This window comes from Electrophorus electricus, chromosome 4 (genome assembly GCF_013358815.1).
Source record: "Electrophorus electricus isolate fEleEle1 chromosome 4, fEleEle1.pri, whole genome shotgun sequence".
In the NCBI taxonomy this organism is placed as follows: domain Eukaryota; kingdom Metazoa; phylum Chordata; class Actinopteri; order Gymnotiformes; family Gymnotidae; genus Electrophorus; species Electrophorus electricus.
Window position 1 is genome coordinate 31,857,828 of NC_049538.1, and position 13,994 is coordinate 31,871,821.

At 45.3% G+C, this 13,994-nt stretch overlaps 1 protein-coding gene across 3 annotated transcripts in view; it reads right to left on the bottom strand.

Annotated features, from left to right (window-relative positions):
* Nucleotides 1-1,477: 1,477 nt before the first annotated feature.
* tspan9a (tetraspanin 9a) overlaps nucleotides 1,478-13,994 on the bottom strand; it is a 147,794-nt gene continuing 135,277 nt past the window's right edge. For 2 of the 3 annotated variants that reach the window (XM_035525501.1, XM_035525499.1), the window contains 4 exons: nucleotides 7,895-7,996; nucleotides 7,477-7,608; nucleotides 6,629-6,712; nucleotides 1,478-6,473 (listed from right to left, as the gene is read on the bottom strand). In XM_035525501.1, coding sequence (XP_035381394.1) covers nucleotides 6,390-6,473; nucleotides 6,629-6,712; nucleotides 7,477-7,608; nucleotides 7,895-7,996 — 402 coding nt within the window. In that variant the 3' untranslated portion in view covers nucleotides 1,478-6,389. The remainder of the gene's footprint in view (nucleotides 6,474-6,628; nucleotides 6,713-7,476; nucleotides 7,609-7,894; nucleotides 7,997-13,994) is intronic. The other variant, XM_035525500.1, reaches the window with a different exon arrangement.

A 13,994-nucleotide genomic window follows, 5' to 3' on the forward strand; every position in this document is an offset into this window, starting at 1 on the left:
CCTAGGGGTTAGGGTTAGGGTTTAGGGTTAGACCTAGGGGTTAGGGTTAGGGTTAACCCCACCGGGAATCATTGAGCCCTCCCTTGTCCAGACTCCTCCCCTCCTCCTCTTCACATGGTGCTAATTATAACTTTCCCACCACTCTCCGCATCTCTGTGTTGCTCTTTGGACAAGTGAGACTCAGTCATGCACGTAACAAGAAGCAGACTGACAAAATGGGAACAATTCCACATGTGGATCATTTAAATCAAATGCACTAATGGGAAAAGTTAATTCCAAACAGAAGCTATTTTCTCTGCAACCTTGACATACATCCATCCCATCATCTGTGAGATATTCTAAGCAGGGATGTTGTTTTCCCCATGAGACAGAGCCTCACCAAGGACGAGTGTGAATATGAAAAACGCCAGTCATGCTGCTCCGGTTTGGTGAGCTGCTAATATCCTCTGTGCTCTGTGCGTTCGTATTGAGGCTGCATAGCCCAGGAGACCACCGAGTGCCGGGGTCATGCCACAGGAAGCAAACACAGATGGTGTGATTTGGAGGCAGCGGGTCAGTCTGGTCTGAGGCTGTGATGCAGAACACACCTGCTTTCTCACACACTGAGGACTGATCAGGCACAGATGCCCCTCTGGCAGTCGGTTAGACCATGTGCCCCTCGTGTGTTTAACATTTTTACTGACTGTGGAATGACTAAGATTATCAGATAATCAGTAAGGAAGCAGCAGCGTGCGATGTGCAGAGATAGAAAACATGGTTGAAGTGTTTTGCTTGGTTGCCTTTCTGCATGTCCTACCCTGCGGTTTCATGGGGAATTTATGTCTGCAGTGATGTTTTTCATATGCAGAAAAGCCACTACAATTGTATGGAAAGTAGAGAGAGATGTTGCACTAATGAAGGAAAGTGTGTAGAAGTGTTTCCACGCAGTAACAGCAAGTGCAGCTCTGTGATTCTCAACATGGACATGTCTGATTTACATTTTGTTTTTTGTTTTTATTCATATCAAAATGCATGGTAGAGTTTTTAGTCTCCACTAGGAAGTGTTTTACTCTGGAGACATATCCTGGTGTTGTTCGAGGGCTCCATGGATTTACTGAAGGAGAACAGAGCACGAGGAGTCCAGGGACTGAGGATGGAGAAGGTGTCTGTCCTGCTGAGCTTCAGCTCTCCTACCATGGTGAGATGACGAGATGGTACAGCAGTGGGTCGTGAGTGTGGACAGCAGCCCTGATGTCCTGCTAGCATGTAGCAGAGGGGCTGGGAAATACCGTGACTCCACGTCCACTCCACTCCATTGGTCCTGAATAATCGTGAAGCTTTGTGGCAGTGTTAATGTCACCAGGGCCGACGTTCACGCTACAGACACAGTGGTACAGACTGTGGCATTCAGACCGACCTCACAAGCCACAGATCTGTGTGACTGGTTACGCTGGAACAGGGGTGTGTTATCAAACAAAATATGAAACTTTTCACACAGTTTCACACCATTTAAGTGTTTAGCTTGTTTTATTTATTCACTCATTTTTATCCCTTTTACTTTGAGGGCAGTGATGTCCATTTCGAGGATGTCCCTGTATGTTCCTCTTCCATGTTTATGCCAAGGCTGAGCGAATCTCCAGAAAACAGCTCCATGTTCTTAGTTTTGTTTTGTAAACAGTCAGTAATGTGGGATCAAGCAATTCTAGCAAGTTTATTTAATTACATGGAACTAAATACAAAATAAGAATATAGAGGTATGTATTTAGAAGACAAGCATGTACATATGTATGATCAATATAACAATACTGATCAATATAACAATATCGATCATATAAGAAAATAACAATAATCCTGCACTTGGATCAAACTGTTACCTCCATCCTGCACACTGTTACGTGGAGGTGTGCAGAATCGGTTTTAAACCTCGTTATTCTCTCCTGTCGTAATGAACATCTCATTTAAAGCTCCATGGGTTCACGGGCAGGAGCCACATTAATCCCCATTGTGGTTTCAGGATGTTTATCACCATAGAAACACCAGCAGTACCTCATGCAGAGATGATATAGGTTCAGTGATAAATGTTCAGTGTTGTGTCTGAAATACTGCATAAAAAAACATTTTAGTCATTGAAAATTATTAACTACATTATCCTGGAATTTAGCAACAAACTTTATTTAAAAAATAGTTGGATTTTATAGAATGAAATTTAGTGCACCACCTAATATAGATATTTATAGTGTTTTACATGTAGCAACCCTCCAGAGGACAAATTTGGGGGAACAGGACATTGGAACTTCTACCCACCATGACCTCCAACACAGCACTCAGAAAGGTTCAGTCCACTAGTTGGCATGTTGGGCATCGCACTATAGCACCACAGCACGGGTATGACAACGCTGGCATCGCACTATAGCACCACAGCACGGGTATGACGACGCTGACCTTGCACTATGGCACCACAGCACGGGTATGACGACGCTGGCATCGCACTATAGCACCACAGCACGGGTATGACGACGCTGACCTCACACTATGGCACCACAGCACGGGTATGACGACGCTGGCATCGCACTATAGCACCACAGCACGGGTATGACAACGCTGGCATCGCACTATAGCACCACAGCACGGGTATGACGACGCTGACCTCACACTATGGCACCACAGCACGGGTATGACGACGCTGGCATCGCACTATAGCACCACAGCACGGGTATGACAACGCTGGCATCGCACTATAGCACCACAGCACGGGTATGACAACGCTGGCATCGCACTATAGCACCACAGCACGGGTATGACGATGCTGACCTCGCACTATGGCACCACAGCACGGGTATGACGACGCTGGCATCGCACTATAGCACCACAGCACGGGTATGACAGCATCAGCTACTTTCCAAATCCCTTCTTTTCAAACCAATCAAGTCATTTTGTAGCAAAGCATCAGAGGATGATTGGAATACTTGGATAATAGTTGTGAGCAACACAAGCACAAAATAAGCAAACAACAAATAGCAACATGCACACAACAGAGTAACAAATGCAGAAATAACAAACACATCTGTAAACAAACGAAACACATCTAAAAACACCAACTGGGTAAAAACAGGGCGCTGAGAGAACATGACGTATATACAACACAAACACAAACCCAAACCCAAAAGCTGATGGTTCTTGACTGTGCCAGGAGAAAGGAGCCCGATGGATTTAGTCAGCGAGCAAAAAACACAGAGAGTTTAAAGTGTAAAGCATTAGCAGAGAGACAACTCACCCAGAGCTTTAGAGGAGTTTATGGTAAGCATGCTGGTTTGAGCCAATTATGCAAAAGTTTGAAAGAGAGATACTTCTGAAAGCGCACCAAAACTTTGCCTGCTACAAGTCTGTCCCTGTGCCAACGGCGCCCCAAAACGGATCTGCACCTCTGACATTCAGGCAGTCAAACTGGTACATTTTCAAAATTTTAATTCTGTTAAGTTGGTGCCCTTCTCATAGTGCTCAGCTTGTTTTAGAGAGAAACCCCATATGGAATATGACAACCAATATAAACACAAAAAGGGAACGTTTACAAATTAACTTATGTTAAAGTTCAAAATGAACAGATGTTAAGTTTGTCCCGTGTGCAGGTAGATATTACACACATCCTTTCTAACACTTCATGGTGATTTCAAAATGATTAAGGAAGTTAAAACCACTTGTGCAATACTGTTGTTAATTTTGCATAATATTTAACTTCATCATTCCTTCACATGCAACTCATCTGACTGTAGCCAAACTTCAGATGGAATAATGATTGTAATGCTTTCCAAATGCAAGTGGTTATCTACACTTGGAAGGTCACGGTAACAGTTCATATCTGTAAAAAAGTCAAACTAAGATTATGGAGGCTGGGTTTGGCACTGCTGACGACCTTGACCCGCTGCACGTCATCATGTAGCAGAATTACACAAGATAGTGTCTCCTGTCCTGTACGTGAGTGGATTTAACGTAATCACGTGACCCATCAGCCTTCATCGACTGCCACACTCTCCATTATGTTTGTGTCGCTGGAGTTCTGCCTACTGGAGACAGTTTTGCCATGCAAAACAAAAACAAACACACAAAAAACACCACAAAACAGTGTGTGCAGTTCCTGTGTGAGTCCAGCACTGTGATGTTTGGTAACTGTTTCCTGGCAGCTGTTCCTCTTTCTCCATACACCTCCTCAAACATGGTGCCTCTTCTCCAATGGTCTGCACCTTCAGGATGTAAATCTGAACTGCTGACCACCTCTGGGCCCTGACGGTTTAACTTCAACACTCCCTACAGTTCAGTAAACCGCAAAACCCTGTCTCCGTCAGACCTGGTTAGACGAGGGGTGGATTTATAAGCACAGCACCAACTAAACCCCGACCTCCAACAGTTCCACGGGCGTGGCAGCCTGGGTGGAGATGGGTTAGCTGATGACTACGGTAGAATAATTTGTGTGCAGCAATGAAACATAAGGAAGCGTAATGAGGTGTAACGAGATGACCTCCCACTTCAGGCCTCGTTAGCCTCGTTAGCCTCGTTAGCCGTCAGTGCTGATCAGGCCCCTTCCACTCACTCATAGGCAGGAGACACAAAGACTTCCACAGCAGAAACCGAACTAGAGGAAAGGACAGGACTGTCATCTGAAAAGGAGGCGGTCAAGACGTCTACGCCACATTCCTGATTCCCAGAATATACAATGAAACACAGGACAAGAGAAAAGCTCAGCATGAACAGCTAGGCTACACAGCAGAGAGAACGCAGACTGATCACATGACCTTATGATGTCTGGACGTCTGTGGAGGGCACTGCTGTGTGGTGGACACGTTCCATGATGGACACGTTCCGTGGTGGACACGCTCCGCTAACTTTAACCCTTCTTTTTCCTTTTGCTCCGTTTCAACTGTACAGCACTGCATCTACATGGTACAGAACGCCATGTGGGAACATCCTTGCATGTCATCTCAAAATAGACATTGTAGTCCATAATAATAATAATAATAATAATAACAACAATTACCTTAATTGTGTAGAAATGTAACATACAGAAATCCAGACTGAAATGTCCATGATTGCCTATATCCAGACACATGGGCCAGTCTGTGTGAAACCTTTAAATCGTCACAATTATGGACCAACAAGTCTGAGAACACCAACAACCAAGACCACTACACTGTTTGTCTGTCTGTATGCCGTCTCTCTGTCTGTATGCTGTCTGTCTGTCTGTGCTGTCTGTCTGTATGCCGTCTGTGTGTCTGTATGTTGTCTGTGTGTTTGTTCGCTGTCTGTCTGTATGCTGTCTGTCTGTACTCTGTCTCCTACAAAGCAGTCACATACAGCCTCTTATGTGGAGTTGCATAAAATTGAGAATTAAAGGGGGTAGCAAAAATAGAAAATTAAAAATACCACTGAAATGACAAAAAGTTTTTCTTAGAGTAGAAGACTCAGGAGATTTGAACACATGGACACTGTTCAGAGGCGGCACAGTTCTTAGTCCTCCGCGAGTGAGAGCATTAGCAAAGCGCTTGTCGTGATATGATTTCGTTCCTGCAAACATCAGTTAGTCCAAAATGAATGTGTACAAAAGAAAGGTTGTAGAGGACTTCCTGTTGGCAGCTGGAGTTCTTGTTCTGCCCTGCCTTCTCTCTGGTGGGCGTGGCATCGGGGGGGCAGAGGTCTGTGCAGGCGAGGAGAACGTTAGGGGGCGTGGTCAATGACAGGAGGGTGGAGCAGTCCTCCAAAGTCAGTCCAATAAAAACGCTGTAGAGCCTGCCCCCACGCCCCCCGCCCCCTGCGTTCAGCCTAGGCATCGTACTTCTTCCCCGTTCTGTGGATTTGATGGAACAGTGTCATGGAGAAGGCCATACCCAGGACCTGCAAAAGAACAGAGATTTAGGGAGACTGGAGTGAGACACACACTGGAAAGTACAGCACTGAGATGCAGCATTGAGGCAGATGACCCTCCCTCTCAGTGCCATTCTGAGGTGAGGAACCTCCTTTCTTCTCCGAAGTGAAGAATTACATGTGACAGAGTGGCAGTATGTTGCGGAGATAAATTGAGCTGTAAAGATGCAGTCACTGTGATCTGCCTGTTTCAGACAATGTGGATGGTCACGTCAAACAAAGGCTGAGCTGGATCTGAGCCACATCATCTTTAGGGTTAGGGTCGACCCTGCCAACACAGAGAACGCTCCCCTCCTCAGCGCCATGGGAACAGACACGCCATGATCGATGTGCCTCCTGCCCGTCACACCTCGAACACTCGGCACTGGGAAACAGAGCATCGTCCGACGGATCAGCGCACAGTCCTACTGCTATAATGGCCGAGCATCTACGCTGTCAATGCCAAGAAGTCGGAGTGTCGTGAGGGTGTCGGGCACGTAGAGAGAGACTTCGGAGTCTCAGTCTGCAGCAACTCGGAGGGTCAGGATGACACAGGTCACTGTGACTCCAACTGCCCTCAGTACCTTAACGAGGAGCTCCGTCTGACACACACACACACACACACACACACACACACACACACACACACACACACACGTACGTAGATGACAACCCAATGCACTTATGTGAAACCTGTCTAAGTGTCTGAGGAGAGAGGCATGTGCGCGCGCACACACACACAAGAATGCAAGACTACCTGCACCACCACGATGCACATGGCGATTGTACCGAGCAGATGTTTGTTGTCATCCAACCACTCCTCCACCTTCTCAAAACAGCCCTGCAGGTAAACAAATATCAATCACACAGTAAACAAGAAAATAAACACAACAGCTGGAAAAGGCCTTACTTCAGGCAGATCCGTCATTATCCCCTAACTCACATAGAGCTGATTTAATTAAAATCTTTATATGATAAAGACTCCACAAACACATGAACACCTACAAACACGCACAAACACATGGACACTACACTGTGTAGTTCTGGTCCTGCGTGTGATGTGTGTGGTATTATTTTTAAGGGGAATTTCCATCAACTTGTGTAAAGGTGCAACTAAGTTCTGCAGTTATTACACATTAACCGAACTGTGACTGTGGATGCAACTGTAACTTCTGTAGTGACTATAAAGAAAAACAACTATTTTTAAATGTTTGAAGGTATAAAAAAAAGACGTTCATTCTTTGTTTTCTAAAAGAAAAAACATTTTCTCATGATGACCTGACAAATGACTCCACAAGTTCCTAGATCTGTCTCTCTCTCTCTCTCTCTCTCTCTCTCTCTCACACTCACACACACACACACACACACACACACACACACACACACACACACACACACACACACACACATCCTGAAAAACCAAATTACTTTCCGAATTTCTTTCTCCTGCTGTTCATAAAAATTCATAAAACAATTTAAGATACTAATTGTCCATTAAACCTATCTACTCATCACACACACAAATGTGTAAATATTTTGTGTATTTTGTAAATGTTGTGTGGTGCTGTGGTTCTGCTAAGGAGGTCCAGGCTGGCGCACCCTTACCCGCTCCCAGAACTCATTGGTGGCGTTGCGGCCACACTCCTGGTAGTGCTCCTGGCAGCAGCGGTCAGGCACCACCTTCTCCTTGAAGGCCTCGTGCCAGTCTGTGTATCCACTCACCCCACAGCACTGCCACTGTGCCATGTCCCAGCAGAGACACACAGGAAGTCAGCTTTACACAGCAGAATCACAGCAGGAGCAGGGAGGGAAGGCTCTCTGTCCCTCACCCGTGTCTCCTGAGGTGAGATTTCCTAACTGCACTCTCTTGGCCGTTGTATGTCAGTACCTTAACTCACAAGCTCATGCAACTTCTCCTTCACCAAAATGACAATAAAATGTTTTTTACCTCAATGATAGTAGTAAGACTATCATAGTGTATGATCAGTATGTGTGTGTGAACACAGGAGACACACGTGGTTACCTCAGCTTGGATGATATTCCAGGCGTTCCTCAGGCCAATGTTGCTGTCAGAGTAGTAGAGGGACAGACCATCCTTCAGGTCCTGTTTAGCATTCTTACTGACCTGTGAACAGCATTAGGACCAGGATTACACTGGGATTTAATCCCTAATCTGCATCTGACATCAGAAACTCATTTGACACAGAGAGATTACACTGATGAAGAAACGCCTAATCTCTAAAGGAGAAAACCCCCTTCTGTGACTTCCTCGGCCAAATCCACTGACTCAGTCTGGTGCCGTTATATAAGTAACAGTCATTGACAGAGACAGGATGGTCTAACCAGCTCGAACAGGACACTACTGCCACAGAGCATTTAGGCATATATTTAGAATACCAGATAATCTTCACATGTTTCCTCTGGCATCCAGAATATTTTTCCACTTGATTGTGTGAGATAAAAACTTCATCAGAGGTCTTTATGAGATGTTGATGCACACAGCTGCTTCAGGCCTTCTGTATCACAGCCGCCGTCATGGAAAGGGGTGGTTAGGGGTGATTAGAGCAAGACAGGGGTGAATAGAGCAAGTTATGGGTGATTAGGGTGGGTCAGGGGTGATTAGGGCGGGTCAGGGGTGATTAAGGCAAGTTAGGGGTGATTAGGGTGGGTCAGGGGTGATTAGGGCGGGTCAGGGGTGATTAAGGCAAGTTAGGGGTGATTAGGGCGGGTCAGGGGTGATTAGGGTGGGTCAGGGGTGATTAGGGCAGGTCAGGGGTGATTAAGGTAAGTTAGGGGTGATTAGGGCGGGTCAGGGGTGATTAGGGCGGATCAGGGGTGATTAAAAACACTACAACGGTGATGACAACGTAACAATGCTGAGCCGTGGAAGAGCAAATCATGATGACTACAAAATGACTACAAAAGACACCCGTCATGAGCTGTGACACATCAGATTAAATCTGTTACATATTTAACACCATCATTAAACACAGGCACAAAGGGACGCTTTGTTCCAGAAAAAAAACTCACAAGTGCATCTGAAATTTCAGAGAATTTGTCTTATTCACATTTAATTAAAAAATCCATGTTCATGTTCATAAAGCATGTCCTTAGTTACAGTGATGCAGCAAACCATCAATGACAGGAGAAATAAATGATGTGTGTGTGTGTGTGTGTGTGTGTGTGTGTGTGTGTGTGTGTGTGTGTGTGTGTGTGTGTGTGTGTGTGTGTGTCGGAGCTCACAGACAACCTGTTAGTGTCTCAATACTCACAGCTGAGGTTATTATCATCATTATTGTTGTTTTTAGTGTTATTATTGGCTTTTGTTAATTTTTTCTGATGAGTTATGAAGTTGCTTATATTTGAATTTGTGGGGAATATATATACACTCTCCTTCATCTGTATTTAAAGAGAATGCTGATAAATGGTTTAGAATACCCTGCATGTGCAGGAGTCTGTGTGTGTAGAGCTCTGGTCGTCAGGAAGGCTCAGAAATCCCAGTTACTCTTACTCACACCGCAGGGTCCTAGTGTCCTATGATCCCAGTACACACCGCAGGGTCCTAGTGTCCTATGATCCCAGTACACACCGCAGGGTCCTAGTGTCCTATGATCCCAGTACACACCGCAGGGTCCTAGTGTCCTATGATCCCAGTACACACCGCAGGGTCCTAGTGTCCTATGATCCCAGTACACACCGCAGGGTCCTAGTGTCCTATGATCCCAGTACACACCGCAGGGTCCTAGTGTCCTAGAGTTTTAATGTGACCCACTTACACTTGGCCTCGGAGCACTGAGAGTTACAATCATCATATCTGAGCAAAAACACACTGAGATGAAGAGTGTCTGATGAGACATCGATGCGGTTTTAAGTGCCGACACATGGATACGCTTATCACTGTATCTGAAGTGCAGCATTAATAACACGTACAATTAGAGTCTTTGCTGTTGTGCAGAAATGTGATTAGTACTGTGCACCCGGCCCAGTGGCTGCCAGCCTGGCTATTCTGATCGTGAGGGAAAGCCTGACTGGCTCAGAGACGGAGCTCTATATCCAACCCTTCATGTCTGATACAATGTCTGACTGCTAGACTGTTCCTGTACCACCACCTCCTCTAAGAGGGAACTTTTACAGCTTGTAATGAAAGACTCGATCACTTTTTAGGGTATTTGCATGACCTCTGCTGAGGTTTAAGGTAAATCTATCTAGCTGGAAGCAACTCAAGCACAGAGTCCAAATGAAGACAGGGCATTTCAGCTGTGGGCAGACACACACACACACACACACACACACACACACACACACTCATTTCTCTTGGTTAGGTTTTGACACTTGAAAGCCACTTGCAAGCTTGCAGATGTGTGAGTTTGTTTAACAATGGGCAGCAGGGCAGTGTTTGGACACTGTGGTGGTGTTTAATGTTGGGTGGCAGGACAGTGTTTGGATAATGTAGTGATGTTTAATGTTTAAATTAGAGCTAACAGCAGCTTCCAATTATAATCCAATCATATAATGGGAAAACCAGTGTGTGTGTGTGTGTGTGTGTGTGTGTGTGTGTGTGTGTGTGTGTGTGTGTGTGTGTGTGTGTATATGTGTCTGTCTGTCTGTCTGTCTGTCTGAAACCTTGCCTGCAAACCCAGTAAGGAGTCTAGTGTTTGCTAATGAAATAGTCTTTCTGTGCTGTACAAGCAATTTACCAATAGAACAAAACAATAAATAAAAAATGTTTTCAGACAGAACTGTTTAAGATCACTCTTCTCAATAAGAAATCTCAAAGGAGTTCAATCTTTCAGTATTTATGTAGTACAAAGCCCTGGTAATGACATCCATGGAGAAGCAAGACCGGTCTGTGCCGTTCTATATCATCCTATATGTCTGTATTCATCCTGATTCGTGGTGCGGAGCTCAGGTTCGCACTGCCAGACACTGCTGAGTTCCTGTTTTAGCTCCACCTCACAGCTCCACCCTACAGCTCCACCCCAGTCTGAACACACTGGACATACAGCAGGGAATTTAACACACCACTGCAGCAGAAACTGGGACTCTGTGAGGTAGGACATCTAACTACCTCTAGATCTGTTTGCTGATCATTTCTTGTGATTATAATGGTGAGCTCTTCTAGTAGTGTTGGATTGTAGTTTTTCCTGCCTGTCTTGACAAAAACAAACCCAGGTGACAACTCGACTCCCAGGAGAGCAGGGGCAGTAATCCCAGGAGAGCAGTAATCCATCTGAATCCCCTCAGTGCTTCTGGTGTTTAGCACATGTAGAATTCAGACTGATAACAGCATACACTGACCTCAAGAAACTACAACTACAACCCACAATAAAACATTTAGGTCTTAAGATGGACACCTTCTCTAGACTGCCTATGGAATGGAGGAATTATATTCTGCATATGTGCTCCTTCCACTACATTTATATTTCTGTCTTTTAGCATCTAATCTGTGTTTCTGTGCACTAACAGAATGAGAGCAGAGTGCCAGTAAAAGCCCTTATCTGTGAGTGAGCCTCCCAAACCACCTCACACGGCTTCATCTGGTCCACCCGAGTGAGGTCACAGGCGTAAAGATGGATGCTCTAATCTGGTGCCTGGCTTACACCATCTGCTGTAGTCAGATGGCAGGGCACCACAGGGCCAGCTCTTTTGTGTGTGTGTATGCGGAGCACTCCACTGTAATGCACAGTGTGTGTATTCAGAGCACTCTACCCTATACCTACACACTACACACACTCACTATGCAAAAAATGTTTGCCTTTGTCTCAGCCACACACACTATAAACAGCCATATCCACACTATACACACACTATACACAGTCACTTCCTGACTATAAATGAAGCAGCCATAATGTCATTATTAATCAATAATCACCAGTCAATTAATCAATAATCACAGCATCTCTGGTTTCTGCTGGCAGATTCTCATATCTCAGCAGTGATATAAACACTTTGTGATTTGGAGAGCAAATTAGTTAAATCTCCTCTGATTGGTTCAGATAGGCGGCGCTAAAGTGGAAATGTGATACAGCTCATTTGGAGACATTCTCCCTGAGACTGGCTGAGCATTTAAGGCATTTAAAGGGTTAACATGACTGACTGACAGATAGACGGACAGTAATCACTTCCTCCCTCTTTAATGTACAGAGCAGGAGTAATGGAGCAATGTATCAGGGTTAGCTCAGATGGTGAAACACACACACATACACCCACACACATACACACACACATACACACACACACACTAACACACACACTAACACACACACACATACACACACTAACACACACACATACACACACACACAATAACACACACACATACACACACACACAATAACACACACACATACACACACACTAACACACACACACACATACACACATGCATACACACACATACAGACACATACACACTAACACACACACATACACAGACACACACTAACACACACACATACACAGACACACACTAACACACACACATACACAGACACACACTAACACACACACATACACACACACACAATAACACACACACATACACACACACACAATAACACACACACATACACACACACTAACACACACACACACATACACACATGCATACACACACATACAGACACATACACACTAACACACACACATACACAGACACACACTAACACACACACATACACAGACACACACTAACACACACACATACACACACTAACACACACACACAAACACACACACTAACACACACTAACACACACCAGCACACACACACATACACACACACACACTAACACACACTAACGCGCACACACACACACACACACACACACACACACACACACACACACACACAGAAAGCCTTGAGAAATGATTAAAAGACATAAAACTAAAAGGAGAAAAATACATCTCAGGCAGAAATTTAGCAGGTGGTCAGAAAGCTCAAGAAAAACAACAAGGGTGTCTGGGTTAGACTCTACAGTGTAGCTCTACCTGTGTGTAGCTCTACCTGAGTGTAGCTCTACCTGTGTGTAGCTCTACCTGTGTGTAGCTCTGCCTGTGTGTAGCTCTACCTGTGTGTAGCTCTACAGTGTAGCTCTGCCTGTGTGTAGCTCTACCTGAGTGTAGCTCTACAGTGTAGCTCTGCCTGTGTGTAGCTCTACCTGAGTGTAGCTCTACAGTGTAGCTCTGCCTGTGTGTAGCTCTACCTGAGTGTAGCTCTACCTGTGTGTAGCTCTGCCTGTGTGTAGCTCTACAGTGTAGCTCTACCTGTGTGTAGCTCTACCTGAGTGTAGCTCTACAGTGTAGCTCTGCCTGTGTGTAGCTCTGCCTGTGTGTAGCTCTACAGTGTAGCTCTGCCTGTGCGTAGCTCTACAGTGTAGCTCTGCCTGTGGCCTACAGTGTAGCTCTGCCTGTGGCCTACAGTGTAGCTCTGCCTGTGCGTAGCTCTACAGTGTAGCTCTACCTGTGCTCTATAGTGTAGTTTTACCTGTGTTTATCTCTACAGTGTAGCTCTACCTGTGCTCCACAGTGTAGCTGGCTTAGAGTGTTAGATAAGGCTGCAGGCTCTAGTATTTCCCACTGAGACCTTGGAGTCAGGAAGAAGCTCAGAAAGTCCTCACAAATTTCATCAGTGTCCCCACAGTATCGTAACACAACGGGAGCAGCTCTCAGTACTAAAAGACCCAGTGTTTGTGAGAAACTAGTGCACTAAGTGAAGTGGGCTTTAGAATCAGTGAGAAACTAGTGCACTAAGTGAAGTGGGCTTTAGAATCAGTGAGAAGCTAGGGCACTAGGTGGAGTGGGCTTTAGAATCAGTGTGAAGCTAGGGCACTAGGTGAAGTGGACTTTAGAATCAGTGAGAAGCTAGGGCACTAGGTGAAGTGGGCTTTAGAATCAGTGAGAAGCTAGGGCACTAGGTGAAGTGGGCTTTAGAATCAGTGAGAAGCTAGGGCACTAGGTGAAGTGGGCTTGAGAGCATCTGCTGTGATGCTTGTGGCTTTGTCAAAGGAGACTCCCGCATATCGCTGTTGGGACAGTAATCCTGGAGATTAACATCCTGAGGTCAGACGCTAAAGGTGCCAGCGCAGTTATCTGAGTCCTGACAGAAGGGAGGATGTCATGGG